Genomic DNA, 19,497 nt, shown 5'->3' on the forward strand with positions numbered 1-19,497 from the left:
TATTGTTCTACAACCAGTAGAAGAAATCGACGACAAATTTTATACTGCCCCATGCGTGGCATCCAGAAGCCGTCGGTTCGAATCGCATTGGCACCTGGTTGTTGTTGTTCTATTTTCTTGTCAATTATATTTAAGGCAGAACAAAAACTGATTGCCCTCGTTATTTTGCATTTATCAACACAAGTAAAAAAAAATTCTCCTTTGCCTTCGTAGTAGAGCGGCAAGCTGGACTAAAGCAGGGCAGAATGGTGGGCCTATTGGTATGGCATGTTAAAGAAGAAAATACGAGCCAAAAAAAGACGAACACACCAGGAGAGAACAACACAGGACAATGGCTGGAGCCGTTGTCCTGGGTTGTTCTCTCATGATGTGTTCGTCTTTTTTTTTGGCTGGTATTTCCTTCTTTAAGCTGGACTAGTTTGAGCACCTGCACCTTTAAAACTGTGGCAACTGCGCTAGCACGCACAAGCAAGTGTGCGTGTCCTATCCACTACCCTCTTCGTCCTGTCTGTGTCTGTTAGTGGTGTTTTCAAAATTTCAAGGACACTAGGCTTTCATCCGTTTGGGTGACTCTTGGCTTCCTTTAAACCGAAATATATTTTTACTTCCTGAAAAATTTAAAATTTTTCAGTCGCAGTGCTATTACATATGTACAACCTTTGTCAAAAAAATTATTGACGATTTAACCCTTTTTGCAATTATATGTGTGATAGCAGTTTTCCGCCCTTGTGAAGCCCTGTCAGGCTACGAAGAAATTCTCTTGAGATCCACGGCATAAGCATATCTCTTGAAAGTGTTCGAAAGGTAGGAAGTTTTGTTGACCATTCTCCGCTTAATATTTACCAAATTGTAATCGTCGCCCTCAATTTCCCACGGCAAAACATTGAGCATGATTTCGGTCTCTAAAGGAAAATTAACAATTTACTGATTGATTACGTACTGCCCAGGCTTACACAAGGATCTTGAACCTGAATGAACGGTATTCGTGGGGAGATCACCCGTCCCAAAACCGTATCTAACGAAAGGAAATTAGTAGGTTTGAGAGGATATGCGTAACCATCACTCACAGAGTATGAAAGACCTCTTGCTGTCTCAAGGAGATCTTACAAGTCGTGAACAGAGAAGAGAAACTTATAGAACTCAGTTAGGGAAATATCGTCTCTAAGACAGCAAAAGTGTTGGCTTCCTTGGGGTTATAGGTATTTATACGCTTGTGCCAAAGTCTGTCACACACAAAACACGCATAACCAAATGAATTGTCCAGGAAATCCCGCTTGAATATGTTTGTCGCGGCAACGTGCTGCTGCTGTCGTTCCTCTGCTTTCCGCTGCCGTCGAGCTGCCTTAGCCAAGCAGCCCGCTTCCAGTCGAAGGGCTTTCTGCTCTGCAGTTTCCGAAACTTGTCAATCCCGTATGTCAGCAGCGCGCTCTACCGGAGCCTTCGAGATTCGTTTCCGCTTGGGGGTAAGGGCATCCGCATGGTGTCGCTGCGCTCGTTCTTCGGCAGCTTCAGCTTGTCTGGCACGCTTATACCGTTCATGCCGCACCGCTTTTGCCTGTCGCTTCACTATGACTGCAGGGTCTGTCGACTCATGCTGTTGTTGCCGTCTTTCGCGTTGGCGTTCAGCCCGCTTTGCTCAGCCCAAAGCATCTGGATCGCCATTAGCAGGCTCGGCGTGAAGTGAGCACAAAAGCTGCGTTTTTGTATCTTGAATGCTTGTGCAGCCAAACACAACTGTCATTCCATGGCAGCAGTCCGGGGAACTGGCCAACAAGTTCACACAAGAGAACCCCTTTCTCGGGTTTAACAGTTTAACTCTTCGGTCGGTCGCCCCTCGCCGTTATATTATTAGGTGGCTGGAGAGAAAAAGGCTCTCAAGGAGCGTGCTCACAACAGGACAACTCTGCGAGCCGCCTGCTCTTGGGTTTCCGGAGGCGGGGTGCACAAACCCTCGTTCGCTGACCGGACTACTTGGCGCAGTAAGACTGCAAGGTGACAAAGGAACACTCCTTTTTTTCTTGCCTCGCTTCGGCTGCAATGAATACTTTCAACCAGAAGCGGGCCTCTAATCGTTCAGAATGTGGTCTCGTGCGCGCAGTGGCCCAAGTGGCTAACTGCAGCAGTTTTTATTCAGCCTCCCAATGGAACACTTGAAGTGCCGGCAGGGCAGAGCAGGTTCCCAGCCGCACCGAGTGAGTCACGTTACCCTCCTTTCTCATCCTTCCGCTTGGCGCCTACCTTTGCAGTAGCTGGGCAGCCTCGTCAAGTCACCCTCTGCGACTCCGCCAAACAGTACGTGCACACGAACCTCTGCTCCCGGCTCATTCATCTTCATCGCGACACAGGACGCCTTCTTCACTAGAGGCCCACTTAGTGATGTCGTACTGAAATGCACAGGCCGATCGGGTTGGTTTGCAACTCATGAAGCACCCACGCGTGTCATAATTTTCGAAGGGTCCACAGGGAATGTTGATAGCACCTTTTAAGAATCTACAACGCTCAGGATTCAGAACGAGCCTCACAGCATAGCGGTGGAGTGAACCCGTTCCCCTCTGTTTATTTTGCTGTAGTTATATTGAAGAGATTTGCTGTCTTTGAGTGCGCAGCTATCATTTTCATTACATGAGATTTTACGCAATTCCTATGAGAACGCAACCTGAAGAAGATTTTGCAACATTACCTATTATCAGCTGGTTCCTCAGTTTCGCACCATTGTCGGCATCCGCAGCGTCACTTGCCTCGGTTGGCAGGAAGAAAAGTGTATAGCTTGGGAAGAGAGAAAAGGTTGGAGACGACAGGTGACCAAGGGTATTGGGTGCCCGGTTTGGTTGCTGGAAGTGGTTGGTTCGAAACGCGTCATGGGACAAGAATAGGTACAAACGTTCCCCAGCCTAGCGCCCGGCTTCTTTAGGAATGTCCACTTGAAAGAGCCTCCGGAAACCCCTCTGCGCCCTTTCGGAGGCAAGCACAATTTCGAGCACACACATTTCGTAGTTTCTAATCCCACCAGCTGCATGCAGTTGTTGTTGTTCTGCTTTGATTAGGCATTATATTTCAGTCGTAAAATAATCACGCTATAAATTTCCAGTTCATTAATCACAAATTGAGAACAAAATACAGGGGATACTTAAGCGCTGGCTCTTACGGTATGACGCGACAGTGGTTCCTCTTGCCAGTGCGGACACAGATACTGTTTCCTCTTTCACGCTCAGTAATTATGTGGAAGACTACACCACGTACAGTCGTGAGCAAAAGTGGTATACAACTCGCAGACGGTGGCGGAGCTCGGGATAGATAAATGGACGGACGAACAGACAGGCAGACGAAGAGAAGGAAGGAAGGAAGGAAGAAAGAAAGGAAGGAAGTAAGGAAAGAAGGAAGGATGGAAGGAAGGAAGGGAGGGAGGGAGGAAGGAAGGAAGGAAGGAAGGAAGGAAGGAAGGAAGGAAGGAAGGAAGGAAGGAAGGAAGGAAGGAAGGAAGGAGCGTCCTCTTTGAAACGGGGTGATTGCAGTTGCCGCCATACTCAGCTGTTTTTCCCTTTATTTTTGTTCAACTATGTTTGTAGGTTGTAATTGAAACTTGCCATTTTCTTTAAATACGTCTTCCCACACTTCTGAACTTATGTCACCTCTCTACTTTTGAGCCACCAACCTTCCAATCGCTTTTTGCTAATTTCTACCGCAGACTTATTTGCATGACCATTTTTATTTCTAAACCCCAGGGCCTCAGGAAGAGTGACTATGACAGCATCGACATCGGGATGGATACCACCACATTTCAGTATGAGGTGTTCTACTGTTTCTACGGATTTAGCACACTCAGCACAAATGTCATCTTCGTTAAATTTCTTTTTGTAGCTGCGCGTTCTAAGGCACCCTGACCTAGCTTCAAAGAGTAGGGCACTGCCTCTTGAGTTATCATGAAAGGCTTGCTTACTGATCTTCTTTTTCCAGTATCTATATCGTTCTGCACTGTGCTTTTTTTTTCAATGAATTTCTCCAAATTTCACTTTCGGCGTTTTTAACCAGTCGTTTAATGCTCTTTCTTTCTCCGCCCTCGTGTCTGTCATACTAACTTGTTAGCTTCCTAGTTCTTTTCCGCCGTTGTGAGTCGACGGCTTGTCTGTTTAGTTATTTAAATCTATAGCTGTGCACCTGTTACCGTCCAATTTCCTCAGGCGTTCTTCAGATAGTATCTTACTCTGAGCTTCCCGTGCTTCGAATGATGCCCAGCACATATCCCCTTAATGCCTCGTTTGTGTCCCGTTAGCACCTAGTGCTAACCTTCCAACAGCTCTCTGATTTTCTTCTAATCTCGACTGAACTTCTGCGTTTAAATACATAATCGCAATCCCATAAGTAAGCCTCGGCACCATTATTCTTTTCCAAATACCTCTCAGTACATCATATTTGCTGTACCCCCACAATTCCCTATGCTTCATTATCCAGGCATCTCTTCGCCCTTTTGCTATGAGAGACTGCTCGTGCTTTTCCGTTTGCATCTGCCCTTCGTTTGCCCATATCCGGAGACATTTGTATTCGGCCACTCAGGGTATTTCATGGCCTGTTATTGTAAGCTCCTGATCCGTTGTATCGTTCAAAATCATCTGACCTGACTTAGTTGCGCTAAAACTGAAACCTAGACGGTCTCCTTCGTCTGCCCAGCAATTAACCCGAGTGCAAATCTTCCTGGCTATAAGCTAACAGTACAATATTGTACCCACATTAAACCCGGTAGTCGCTGCTCAATGACCGTTCCGCCTAATCTGTACGACAGATTATAACCTACAATGCTTCCTTGTAGCCTTCTTTCCACATCTATTATATAAACATGAACAACAGCGGTGATAGGAGGCAATCTTGACTTAATCCTTTGTGTACCTCAAATGTTGTCGTACTCTTGATCCCTTCGAATGTTATTTCAGCTTTATTTTCTCGATTTATTTCCTGTAGAAAATTAATTACCTCGTGACCGATACCTTTACCTTTTAATATGGTGCTCAGGAGTTCCTTGTTAACGTTGTTGTATGCACCGCTTATGTCCAGGAAGGCTAAATACAGAGGTCTGTTTTCCGCCTTAGCTATATCTATCCATTGGGTAAGTACGAACAGGCTATAATCTAAGCGCCTACCCCTTCTAAACCAGTTCTGAAATCCTCCGAGTATTGTATTACTTTCTACCCATGCCTATATTTTTAATTTCACCACCTGCATCGCCAGCCTGTATATGACTGATGTTATCGTAATCGACCAGAATAATTTTATGGTCATCTGATCGCATTCCCCTTTATCAATGAAAATAATTGTACTGTGTTTTCAGCTGTGCCTAATTTGCTTATTTGTTATGACTGCCTCAAATGGTTTTCTTAGTGTTTCCTTGCCTCTCGGGCCAAGTTCATCGATCAACTTGATTGGAATTTCGTCCATCCGTGCGGATGTGCATTTTGGAATATTTGCTTCCGCCTTTTTGCAGTTAAGACTGACCAGCTCTAAGCTGTTTTCTATTGTGCTCTCCTGTGTTGCTCACTCATTTATGGAGGTTACCCTATCGTCGTTACTAAATAACTCACCTATAACCGATGAAATGTAGACGCTCGAGATCGAATGGTCGCGTATCACGAGATCACTCTACATCACCGTGAGCAACGGCTAACGTATCCCCCTCCGCACAAGTCTCTCACTAATTGCAGCAGGTGACGTGGCGACAGCTACAATCCCGCACCTTCCTCTCCCCTGCCCACTTAGCCCTGGTTCACCCGGGACTGTTCACGCCAGTATGCACCCTCTGCGGCGCTCCAAAAGCGGATTTTGCACACATTCTTTATTCTTGCTCTGAGCTGCTTCCACCAGCCGATTGGCAACTCACAGACCTCGAGCGATGTGAGGCTGCGGTGTCCAGTTCTGACCCGGCTGTCCAACGGCAGCTAGTGGACTGGGCTTTGGAAGTCGCTGAGAAGCATCACCTTCCGGCCACGACACGCATCCAAGAGCAATCCCATCACTAGGATGTAACAATTAAGGCTTGCTCTACTTTATAAAGTTTTTCACCACCTCCACCATCCCTCTAAACTTTTTTCCTCGGCATCCTGAATCTGTTCCTACTTTCGGTCATTCGCTTTACGCTGCCAGCTTATATGGTCCCAGAATATTCTTGACCCCCCTTTAGTTGCATCGTGAACTACAGCCACCCAGCGATGAGAGGACTGTTTTATTTTAGCCTGGACGAGGACCTGCACTTGCTGTTTCTTTTGTCGATAAGATTCCCAATTTTGGCCTATTTCCTTTTCAAATAACTGCGGCCTCTTAACTTCCGTGTTCCCTTGAAGCCAACCGTCATTGTTCGATGGCCTCCCTGATTTCCTTATTCCACCAACTTCGTGGCTTCCTCTTTCCTTTACAGCGGTTTACTCCTTTTACATGCTTTATTTTTTACTAATGAGTAGTTCTGACTGATTATAATCTATTTTCCCATAGAGCGTTTCTCTATTGCTTCTGCTATTGGCGCTATTTGTTCGTCGGTTAATTTTGCGTTCTCTTTCTGACTTCTCTGTATTTCTCTTTTGAGCGGGGCTCCCAACTGCAGACTAATACACTTATGATCACTTCGTAGGTTGTACTTCTCCTCTTCGTCTATATGCATTATTGCGAGCTTGCTGTAGATCCCCTTCGACATTACGCACTATTCAAAGGTCGTATTCCTCTTACGGAATTCACACGTCGTTTGTCCCTCACATCCAGTTTCTCTGTTTACAATGACTAGGTTGCGCCGTTCACAGAAGTCTAGAATTAACTTCCCGCTGCACTCTGTGTATCCATCCAGATCCTCGATGTGGCGTGTAAGGAAGTATATGGGTCCAGTGAAGAGGGGACCACTTCCAACGACGGCGTCTAAGAAGACGTCGTAATTAGCTCTGCTCAATAAAGTTGTTTCTCTCTCTCCATACTGTTTATATCGTCATTGGGTGACTTAACTAGGTCTTTGTTTTCTTGCCTGCATTGACCCCTGTCAGTGAATAAAGTACCGCTAGCCATGTCCTTTTACCGGAAATTGTACCTGATAACCAGACATGTCCTTTACAAGTTGACGTTATTATTTGACAATTTGTTCCTTGATGTATCAGCATACCTGACCCTCCACATTCTTCTTCGTTGTTGTTCTGTTGGTCACTTCGCAGATATAGCCGTCAATAAACGATTGATCTTCAAAGGTCCCTGAGATGTGTCTCGCACTACGAGTACACACCTACTTATTCTTCCTTTAAGTGCTGTTCTATTTATAACCATTTCGCTCTCTTTCTACTGCCTTGCATGTTTACGTGCCTCATTCTGTTGCTACATTTCTTTTCAGTAATTTTATTCTTGGTGTTACTAGTGGTCAGTTTGTTGGGCTCAGTCGCCATTGTTACATTTTATACTTCGCTCCCACACGCCCCTACGCCCCGAGCTGCCGTGGACCCCATAAAAAAGCTACTGCCCGGCCTGCCAGGCGCCAGCCGATCTCTGATCCTAGCCTTCCGCTAAAATGAATGCCATCTCCTGTAAAATCTCTGCCAAAGCCTGCTCTATACACTTCCCTGTTTATGTCTGCCACTTCAAAGCCTTTCTCCTGGCTTAAATTCCATATCTCCCGATTAACAGCCACAACGTCCTTGTCGATTTCTCCGTTCCGTCCTTTCACCTCCGGCACTGTGCACACCGCGATCTGGACTTGCTGCGCTATCGCCCTTAAATCGTCCACTCCCTCCGCTATTTCTTCCACTACTTTTACGGCTTTACCATTCAGGACACCATTTAGCGCCGCCGCTGGCACTACCAAATTGGGCTCTGCAACATTATCGTAAAGTTTGCTTTTTTGTGTATCTCAGTACTGCGTCCATTGTCCTGCCTGGAAATGCCCCGACAGCTACCCGCTTATCCCCCTTTACACGCTGCATTATAGTTCTTTTGCACCAACTCATATTTGAGTCACCACCGATAAGCACTAGGGTATTCCCTTCCTCCACGCTAACGTCCGGATTATTATGCTGCTTCTTATCTGTGACTGTCACCCCATTTCTGGGAGTTAGCTTGTTCCCCTTCTCTCCATCGCCTTCAGTCTTCCTAGCTGCCACGTGTGCGTAGCTGTTCCTGTCTGAACCTGCCTGACCTAATTCCTTATCGCTGTCCATGTCAGTGCAGGACCCATCCACGTGGCTGGCGCTGGAATGTTCGCCATTGCGGCTGCGCATGGCGGGGCTATTCATTTCTACGTCCAACAATTGACTAAGCTGTTCTTGAAGTTTGCGGTTCTCTGCCCTCTCTACCTGAAGCTCTTCTAGAACATCCATACGTAAGGCTAGGTTGGTGTTCGCTTGGTCAGCTCTGTCCAGGCGTGCTCTTAATACGCAACATTTCCGCGCCTTCGGCCTCCTCTGCAGATTCGAACCGCGTTTCCTTCAAATTCACAGACGTCCCACACTCCTTGCATTTCGCCTTCAGTTCCTTGACCATCTCAGCAGCACCCAATTTTTGCTACCGCAAAATGCTCGAATATCTACTGGCTAGAAAAAAAAATACTTCCAAGGAAACTGCATCAGAACGCCATCTTGCGACAGCGACAGGGATCGAGACAGCCCAAAGAGGACCTACCTTATCTGCATGCGTGTCATTTCGTTTCACTAGGTGCGTCGTGCTACTGTTCGGTGAAATGCGGAGACACCACAGGGATGGCCTTTTGTTCACCGACTTAGCATCACGCGAACGCCCATTACGCTAGCGATATCGCAGCCAGGCGAGCGCTGCTCATGCGCTGGTTGCCTCGCTGTAACTCGACCATGCCGTGAAAACAAAAATACGAAAAAAACGCCACCCACGCGAATTTTACCACATCGGAGCATTTGGGCAAGAAGGAGCGTGACTCATTGAGTCGAGCTAACGGACATGCTTGTAGGAAAAATGGGGCGGCGACACGATTGTCTCGATCGCAGATAGCTGTTGCTAGATGGCATTGAAAAGCAGTTTTCTCCGAGCTCCGACACAGACTGCGTGTTGCAAAACACGCGACGCTAGGAACGTGAGTCGTGGTCAGCTGCGTGGTTATATGAGAGTGAGGATGGTTTAGTTTAGGGGGCATGATGACCCAAGGCGACTCAAGCTATGAGGGACGCCGTAGTGTAGGGCTCCGGAAATTTTCGGAGTCTGGGGTGCTTTAACCTACACTATAATTTCGCCTGCATTGAAATTAAACCCTACGGCCGGGGTCGAACCCGCGTATTTCGGGCCACCAGTCGAGCGCCACAGCCACTGTGCCATCGCTGCAGCTTAGGGTAAGGACGAATACAACGCGACGGGCGGCTCGTGCGTTTCGCATTTCAAGCGGTTGCTCTGATCATTGCTGATCCGATGCGTTTTTGTGCATTGCGCCATCTGTGAAACCCTCTTGTCACAGTCACTTTTTGGACCAATCCTGATAATTAGCTGACAGCTGAAAAGCCGATGCTGGCTATTTTGCTGAACGGGGCCTTCACACTGTGGCGTAAAAAGTAGTTCATCGCGGTCTTTGGTTTCGATAGGTGTTGGCTTGCTTCACATGTCAGCCTGCAAAAGTGGTTTGTGTTACCGTTTCCAAACGGGGATTGAAGTTCAAGCTCTTACGCGCTGACCAGCGACGGGTGACATAGTAGAGAGAGAAAAATCACCCTCTCCACTTCTAGGAGACATTGAGATTTCCGTGGCGGATTAATAGTCACTGCTGTAAACAGTCTTTCGAAAGAAGTTTGTTTCAGAATATCACTGCAGCCCTCGGCAAGTCTGGATTCACATCCGGCTGTCAGACATTGCGAGAAACAAAAAACATGTCCGTGAAAGATTCTTCGTAGTCCCACCAAACTAACGCTCAACGATTTGTGTGGCACACTCGTAACCGTCCCGTGAATTTGTTTTGTTCATCCAAAATCAATGCACGTTGCAAGCTATTTAGTGCACATTTCCATTGAGAAATTTTCGTGCGAAACAATACAGAGCAACATCTTTAACCGTGTGATGTTTGGTCGTAATACAGAGTGGCCAACTACGGTTTCGCCCATTTTATGTCGTTCCTATTTGTACGTTCCTCGGGCACGCTCCTACCTTTTTTGATACTTCCTTCAATCATCGAGGCAATTTCACAGAGATACTCTCAGTTTTTAAGCCTTTGCAGCAGGAATGTAGCTCTGCACGGTTCTTTTCTTGTTCATGAGAATTTGGAAGAGCACCGCGCAGGACATTTTACACCTAATTTCATTTTATCAATATCAGACACGAGCAGATCGGATAGTCTGGAATGCTCTTTTTAGAACAGGGCTGAAGCCTCCAGCACGTCATGGTTTTTCCGCACACATTACGAATGTACAGTAACTGCAAATATCCCTGCGCTATAGCAACTCGCGATTGAAACTCAGAATGAAAGCGCACTCTTTGATCGTGTCTACAACTCAGTTGGCAGCCATCGAACAATTTTTGCTTGAATTTTTTTGCTAGTTTCTCATCGGCAAGACTCTTGAGAAAGGACAGGCTCTGTCCGAAACGTCGACTCAAAATGAATCTATGGCTAAATAAAGCGTTTTCAACTTCGAATTTTTGCCTCTAACAACCAAATACGTTTATTTTTCTATACTATATATATATATATATATATATATATATATATATATATATATATATATATGTGTGTGTGTGTGTGTGTGTGTGTGTGTGTGTGTGTGTGTAGGAAGCCAACAGTAACCGAAACCAAGGTGCATAGAGGAATGTTTCTTTTTTTTTATATCTAGTGCCAATCAATAATTTTTTAAAGAAAATTACTTATAAAGCAGCAGAAAAAACAACCATGCCGCCGTTGGGATCCGAGCCCACGACCTCCGAATATCGCGTCCGGTGCTCTTACCAACTGAGCTACGGCGACGGCTGTGCAATCTGCTGCTTTTCGTGGGTATTTATGTTTAGCGTGTAAGCGAACCTTGAGAGTGTTCACCAGCGCCACCCTCGTCTATAGCGGTGGACGTAGCAAGTCCTGTAATACCGCAAGTGTGACGTAGAACGTCATCTAACAGCATCTATATATATATATATATATATATATATATATATATATATATATATATATATATATATATATATATATATATATATATATATATATATATATATATATCAGGTGTTTCAGCGAAGGTGATCACTCGTGTTTAAAAAAAGGGTTGTTGAGGTAAACAGAAGCTTTTTCGGCATAGTAGTGCCAGTGTTGGCGGACGTCAAAAAAACAGGCGAATCATCTTAACAAGCTAGGTGATTAAATAAATTCCAGTAGTTTACTTTTCAACTATTACTTATAGGCACTTGATTGCAATTAGGGATTTGTAGCCAGCCGTTAATAATACTCATATAAGTTTATTGAATTTTACAAACGCCATTACTCTTGCCGCGGTGGCATGACAAAATTTGGCTACATCGTGCTAAAATACATGCACTTTGGAAAAGTATGTAGGCAAAGTAACCCCTCCAGTGGTGCCAACTAATCGAAATAGCCACATTTTGTCGTGCCACAGGGGCGAGAGTAATGGCGTTTTCGAAATTCTAAAAACATATATGGCTCTTACTAACGGCCGGCTACAAATATCTAATTGCAATCAAGTCCCCATTGGTAATAGTTAAAAATAAACTATTAGAATTTAGTTAATCACATAGCTTCTGAAGATAAATCTGTTTTTGACGTCCTCCAACACTCATATTATATGTCGCAAATTGCTTCTCGTTACCTCAAACCTTATTTTTAAAAATGAATGAATACCTTCCCTGAAACACCTGGTATATGCCGTTAGGTATTTGGTACGCCTGTGCAGTAAAACTGACTGGAAGCGCAGGCCTTGTCCTCTCTTTTTTTTTTTATTCCTGTGCCCTTGGTTACTTGCGCGGTTAAAATGTGTGTCCCTCAGAACGCTCCTTCATTACAGTCCGGGCTTCTTACTCTACACGAAAGTTCTGGGTTTGTCGCCATGAAAAGATGAAGTTTTTAGTCATTTCAACGTGGCTGAAAATTCGCAGTGCCTATCACATAAAAGCTTCTTTTCCCGCATTACGCAGACAATTCACTTTTTATTAAATTGTCAGCGAAATTCGGAAACATAAGCTTCTGTGTGATAATTATTTTTTAGAGCCACCGCGGTGGGTCAGTGGTTATGGCGCTCGGCTGCTGACCCGAAAGACCCAGGTTCGATACCAGCCGCGGCGGTCGCTTTTCGATGGAGGCGAAGTTCTAGAGGCCCCTGTACTGTGCGATGTCAGTGCACGTTAAACAACATCAGGTGGTCTAAATTATTCCGGAGCCCTTCACTACGGCGTCCTTCATAGCCTGAGTCGCTTTGGGACGTAAAACCCCCATAAACCATAAATACATATTTCAGTGCCCTAGCCCTAATAGTGGCTGTTCCCCACATTTGCGCGTCGTGTGTTCGTCTGCCTGTCTGTCCATCCATCCGTCTGTCTAAGCCGGATTTCTAACAGGCTGCTGACCTGGCCACCATGTCAGTCGGCAGCCCATTTAATCACAGACTGCTTTGGAAGAGCAATCTGGGTCACAACCGAACCCAAGCAACCCAAGTCCCATCGATTCCAACACTAGCTACCACAGCACGCGTCTTGCGCCGCTGCGTCACAGCTCACCTGCCCACAGGGTGGCTTACATGACAAGGTGTAGCCGGTGGTAATAAGGCGACGACATGGGGCTCTAAATAGGCGGCACCGCCCCTAAGCGCACCGAGCGAAGCGGAATGTGCAGCAGCGGTTAAGGGGAGAACGTGATTCGAATGATGCTTGCAAAGTAGCTGACTGGAAGAAGACGTTGGGTTGGTAATTAGGTGGCAGCCGGGTGCCACCTAGTAGGTCGCACCTCCAACCGACAATGCGCGCCATGCTAGCGCAAATATCCGCATTTGACCTAATTACCCAAATCAACTGACATTTTTTACCAATTTGACTCTGAGCTAAATAAGGGCAATAGGTGGGCCGGTGAGTGCGCAATCAAAGATAGAAGGAACACTTACGCATTAATGAGGCGAAAGCATAGAACCGTGTTTTTTTTTTACTTCTCCGAACTGTATGAGCGGTGTTTTGACCGCTGATTCCCAGTAGTATTTCCAGAAAAGACTTAAAGATTAGTGTGCTGTTTCGATGCGTACTGACATTTTGCTAGAGATTATCTTCAATAAAACAGAATAATATTTTAGCAGTGCCAAACAACCATAATAAGAAGAGCACAAATGCGCCACTAAGCTCTAGTGTGTGCTGTCCTTCGCAGGCACCGGAAGTGTGTGCCCCTCTTTGTTCCGGAGTCCTCTTCGACGATGCACAAGATGACGAGCTGGCTGACGGGACGACGGCCGGAGTTCGTCGACCCCAAGGTGGTGGCTCGAGGTGAAGGTCGAGAAGGTACGCTGCATAGAGAGCGTCATTAGTAGATGCTGTTGTACCCAGAAGCTTAAATGGAAAACAACGTACGGCAAAAACCGTTGACCCCCAAAGAAAATTAGAGGTGCCCGACAGGTACTATTCCAAAACCGAATCTAGTATTAAATCTTAGGTTATTGTATTGTCTGTATGCAAACACCTGTGTGTATTCGCGTATACTGGCCGTTTTGTTCTCGTTAATGCCTGCCCGACATCATTTACTACCGTACCTAACGAGTGTAGTTCAACCTTTCTCGATTCTTTATTTTGCCCGATCATCGTTGTGTATTTCCCATCGTCTCACCGCTTTCTGGAGATTTGTGCGCAATATAGGTTCTGAAACCCCGTCAGGCGTTTGAATATGCCTTTTGCCTCGGCTCTCCAGACAGGATGGAAAAATTTAATATATATATATGCATGTACACCTTACCTGATTCTGTCAAGAAATGTTAGAACTGCGCAAAAGACGAGGGCACATGCAACGAGAAACGTACAAAACACCACGGGCGCGGATTGCAACACAGTCTACATGAAGCAAAACCTAAGCACGTGACCGCCTCGTCACTCGCACATGTGCAGATGGATGTGAGACCACAGCTGACTAATCGTGTGATAATGCTATATACTAAAGGGCACTAAGAAAACTATATAAAAAATTGAACCAAAGGCACACACTACGCTTATTTAAAAAATAAAAAAGGGCAACAATAAGTGAGCACGACTAAGATGAAAAGAAAGCACATGTCACCCAACAATTACCCAGTGTAAGGGCGAAAAGTTCGGGAATAAAAACGAGAAGGCGAAAAGCAAAGCAACTGACAACCAGAGAAAAAGCCTGAAAACCAGCAGTCAACCGCAGTAAAGATTAAAATGGGGAAGTTAAAAACATGGATTGCAAAAAATGAAAAAGCCGGCCTGAAAAGACAGAATGGGTGCGAGTGTGGGCAAAAAAAAAGCCAATGACTTGTGAACAATTTCATCCCTGGAAGACTCAGCATTTCAAAAAAAAATAGAGGATTTTATAAAAAAAACCTCCAAAAAAGGAATTTTCTGTGGTAACAGCGAAATAGAAGGGTTACTGACCCACATGTTACTGGATTTTCTCACGTGCAACGCTTCCACGACTTCCCTTTCTGTCTGGTTCCTTGATCTGAACACAAAGGTCGTGTTTATAAACAGCGGCTTGTAGGAAGTCTTTTTCATGCCCTCACCTTTGCCCTTGCAGTTCTTGCAATGTTGGGATCTCCTGCATTGTTTTTCACAGTCCAGTGGTGTTCACGTGCCCTTTCATTGAAACGCCTACCGGTTTGTCCAATATAGAGCCTGTCACAGGTGAGCGGAATTACCTAAACAACCCCAGAAATGCACTGTGTGAATTTCTTCTCGTGATTGATGATACACAGGGGTCTACTCTGCTTTTTTTTTGTGTCACCGAGGGGCACACTTTCCTAAGCCTACACGGAGCCGAGAGGACAACCTTTACTCCGTAACATCTGGCCAGTTTTTTTATTTTATGTGAGACACGATGGATGTAGGGAACAACCTGCTATGTATATTGCTTGAATGACTCTCTCTGTTTTCTACAACCTTTCATTGTTTTGCAGCAGAAATTCACACACACATTGCTAATTAACAAAGTAAGGCATTCAGCCGAGCAAAAGCGCTGTACTTGCTTATTGAAGCTATGTGCCATTTTATGCACGCAGCATTTCTCGAGAGAAGACTTGCAATATAGGGTTATGCTTGCAACTTTGAAAAGCTTGGAATGCGCGCTTTCAAGCGAGAGCGGGTTCTTCTTTCGCCTATGGTTGTAATACCAACAAAAATTCTGGGAGGCGAATTCAAATTTTAGGTCCAGGAACTGTAGGTGGTTGTCAGTTCTTATCTGGTGGTTATCAGTGGGAAATCCTGCTGCAAAAAATGAACGTTTGTAGAAAACAGAAAGAGACCTTTAAGAAAGATACACTAGAGTATGTTCCCTACATCGATAGTGTCTGACATAACATCAAAAAAGTGGCCAGCCGTTAAATGGTACAGGTTGTCTTCTCGGCTCCACGTAAGCTTAGCAGAGTGTGCGCTCGGTGACACAAAAAAAGCAGAGTAGGCCCCTGTGTACCATCAAGCACGAGAAGAAATTCGCACAGTGGATTTATAGGGTTGTTTCAAATAAAGGGCACATGGGCACAACTGGGCTGAGAAAAACAATAGCGGACGGCACTTAGCCCGACATTGTAAAAACTGCAATGGCAAAGGTGAGGGCATGAAAAAGATTCCTTGAAAGCCACTGTTTAAAAACATGACCTTTGTGTTCATATCGAGGGGCTAGAACGAAAGGAGAGTCGTTGAAGCGTTGCATGTAAAAGAATCCAGTAGCATGTGTTTTAGTACCCCCTCTATTTCGCTGTTACCACAGGAAATTGCTTTTCTGGAGGCTTCTTTGTAAAATCTTTTTTTCGAAATATCGAGTCTTCAAGGAATGAAATTGTTCACGTTTCATTGGCTAAGATTTTTCTTTAGCCCAAACTCGCGCCCATTCTGCCTTTTCATGCCAGTTTTTCCATGTTTGCAATTCGCATCTTTAACTTCGTCATTTTCACCCTTACTATGGTTGACTGTTAGTTTTTAGGCTTTTACTCTGGTTGTCTGTTGCTTCGTTTTTCGCCTTCATGTTTTTATTCTCTCATTTTTCGCCCTTAGACTGGATTATTGTTGATTGACATATGCATCTCTTCCACTTAGCCTTAACTGTGGTTAGTTGTTGAATGACATGTGCCCCCTTTTCATCTTTGTCATGCTCACCTGTTGTTGTTTTCCTGTTTTTTGAAATAACCATAGTGTGCCTTTGGCTCAAGTTTTTACATTGTTTTTATATTGTCATTTAGTACACAGCAGTCTCCCACGATTAGTCAGCTTTGATCTCACAACTATTTAATCTGCACATGTGCGAGTGACGAGGCGGTCACGTCCTTGGGTTTTCGCTTGATATAGGCTGTGTTGCATTTTCATGAAGTCAGGCGCAGAACATCGTTGGCGAGTTGTCGTAATGGAACGATTTAGTAATTCAGCCCGCCTGAATATTACTTTCTTCCTTTTTCACTTGGATGGGCTGTGTTTAATGATATCAAAAATTAAACAACGTTCTGTGCCCACAAGCCCGTAAAGAAAGGTAAATGAAAAACAGTGGAAGTGTCTTAGGTTCATAGAGAGCACGTCACGCGTAGGAAATCGGCCACCGCGCTGTTACCACAGCGTTTAAAGCAGCAACTGCAGACACTGTAAGCGCCAAAAGGGAAAGCTGAGACGGACGCCAATGTATGTCCCGCCAAGCACAGAACTCGATATTTGAAGAGCGCTTAAGGCATCGTTTTCAAGAGCGTTAGCTCTTACTCATCACGTTCCGAGATTTCGTGGGGTCTGCTACCACCCGGAGATCACAGCGCCATCTGTGGCAGCAACTAGAAAAGAGAACATATCGCATTGAGACATGTAGCAATATTCTACAATAGCATTTCAGAAACAACCACCTGCCGCGTGTCAATGATGACGTCACGGTCCAATATGGTCGATAGAGGTGGAATTTTGGGAGTCTGACGTCAGGGGGCGAAATGGCGAAATAGGTTCGGTTTCTCCATTCCAAGATGACGGCCATTAAAATTGGTTCTGCCCTCCCATCCCTTCCCCTTACCCCCAGTATGACGCCAGGGGGCCAAATGGGGGATTAGTTTCAGTTTCTCGAATCCAAGATTGCGGCCATTAAAATTGGTGGTGGCCTCCCATCCGTTTCACCCCCCCCCCCTCACCCCTGCACTGTGACGTCAGGAGACAAAATGACGGCATAGTTTCGGTTTCTCGAATCCAAGATGGCGGCCAATAAATATGGTTGCGCCCTCCCATCCCTTTGCCCCCTCGCGCAGTTACAAGAACCACATCGAATGGAACCGTAAGCGTGGTGTTCAACGTCCTCACGAAAGACCTGAAGAAGCTAGGCTACAACGTTGGCAGCTGTGAGTCGACAACGAAACAAAATGTTGGAGTCCCTTTCTGGTGAGCGTGTGATAGGCTGGCTGCTATATCTGCTGGCAGCTTCAGTGCTGAGGCGCCTGCGTAGCACGTGAATAATGCATAGATTAGTGTGAGTAGTTGCATAATTTTGCCCGAAGGCGTGTACGCACGTGTGCAGAGGACGCCCATTTGCTCGCGCCAACCGACAACTTTCCTGACTGCTTGGTTGAATCAAAATCCGCTTGCCATTTTATACTTGTTCCGAACATAGCTTGGTGAGGTAGTGAGGTTCCATGATAGCATGGAGCACTGGGAAGAGATCATAGACATAGTTAAAACGACACAGTAGACTGAAAATCCGTGTGCTGCACTCATTGGACCTGGGCTTCTCGGCCTTCTCTGCGGTACATTGCTATTTTATATCCTGAACGAACGGGTGAGCCACTGGTCTTAAACACTTTGAGGGTACAGGTCGCCAAATGCAAATGGAAAGCTACGCGAGGAGCATGACGTTGAGCGGAAGAAAGAAGAAAAAATGACCGTGAGCTCACGTGCAAAAATTGAGGCGCAAGTGTGGAACAGGCAGACGCATACAACGAGCTTAACGTCGGAGACCAGGATCTCTGCTTCGGCACCGGTCATGAAAGTAAACTAGCGCCGAAATATCTGGACCTACGTTTATTACTGCCAAAGAGACAAAGCCCTTTCCGGCTTGATACAGGTCAGCGAGTTACCGTAGTGGTGCATGCAAACAGCCCCGAGGGATCGCGCTTGATGGAGGCAGGCAAAATGTTTTGTGAGATTGCGTAGAACGGTCGTCCTTTAAGCAGGCAGTCAGGTTTCTTTTCTTTTCGGTGGAAGATAAACTAGGACTCCCTGAATTTCAGAAGCGAGGGGAGATTTTCTGAGAGCCGGTCATTTAGACATCAATGAATCTTCGAGATATCGGCCCTACAGAATCGACATGCACAGCATATGTGACCTAAAGGAGGTTTCGCCTCGTGGTCTCCGACACCCCTGATTATGAGTCATGATTTTGATAAGGAATGTTTTTGGTGCAAATACATCTCGACCGAACAGCGTCATACACAACATGGATGGCTCATGTTACTAGCATATGCTTTGATTAAAGATTTATAAACGTGCAATAAAAACTGCGATGGTTATAAGACATAGGCATTGCGGTTATGTGCATCATTCATGGCGCATTATGAGGGAAATAAGTCCGGAGAAACGTATAAAAGACACAAGGTGTAAAGTTCCTAAACTAATGGCTTGAATACACGGATCAGGCAACCTCACCCACAGTCCTTGTTGAGGCAAGGACCGTGACGTCCCTGACGGCTGCCCTGAATAAAAAATATAGATTCTTAGCTCGCTCAGAAGGTCATCAACGTTGCACGTTTACTGAAATAATTGTTCCCTCTCTTCCAGATAAGAAATTCTACTTAGGATACGCAGAATTTCAAGGTATGAATCTGTATGCCGCGTTGAAGAGAAGACAAAAATGAAATTAAATTAAAATGACAAAGCTTCCGGGTGTCTTGAAAGAAATAAACGTCTTTTTTTGTCTTTAGCGTGCGCATTTTTTATCGTCCTCTTCAAAGCCGTGCTCAGCTCTCAGCACACTGACGTATGTGCTAAAGTTTACGAGCCATGTTATCTTTGACAGTGGCTCAAAGGCTTGAAAAAGATATAATGATGCCATGGTAAATGACAGCCAGTAATAGTTTGTGGTGGCTGACAAAATCGCTGTGGTGGCCACTGAAGATAGCGGTCAAGTGTCACTACTAACTGCACACTTTAAAGGCCAAAAGCTGCGAAGCTTTTCGTCCGGCTAAAATAATTTTTTTCTAATAGGATATATAAAGCTTGAGCCACAAAAACAAAATATAGCAACTCTGATAGAATTGAGGGCTAACTCCCAAAAATAACCGTATCTCGAGAAGCTCTAAAAACGACGGCCACCTGCAACGAAATTTCACCTTTGTTAGAAGGCCCAATAACGCGCTGTTTGTGTCAAAAAACTTATCCTGGCAA

At 45.3% G+C, this 19,497-nt stretch overlaps 1 protein-coding gene across 1 annotated transcript in view; it reads left to right on the forward strand.

Annotated features, from left to right (window-relative positions):
* The window catches only part of B9d1 (B9 domain-containing protein 1), a 32,121-nt gene extending 13,117 nt beyond the window's left edge, over positions 1-19,004 (forward strand). The window contains exons 6-8 of the mRNA XM_077633449.1: positions 13,307-13,437; positions 17,370-17,499; positions 18,892-19,004. Coding sequence (XP_077489575.1) covers positions 13,307-13,437; positions 17,370-17,499; position 18,892 — 262 coding nt within the window. The 3' untranslated portion in view covers positions 18,893-19,004. The remainder of the gene's footprint in view (positions 1-13,306; positions 13,438-17,369; positions 17,500-18,891) is intronic.
* The last annotated feature ends 493 nt before the right edge of the window (positions 19,005-19,497 follow it).

Source organism: Amblyomma americanum, chromosome 8, assembly GCF_052857255.1.
Source record: "Amblyomma americanum isolate KBUSLIRL-KWMA chromosome 8, ASM5285725v1, whole genome shotgun sequence".
Taxonomy (NCBI): domain Eukaryota; kingdom Metazoa; phylum Arthropoda; class Arachnida; order Ixodida; family Ixodidae; genus Amblyomma; species Amblyomma americanum.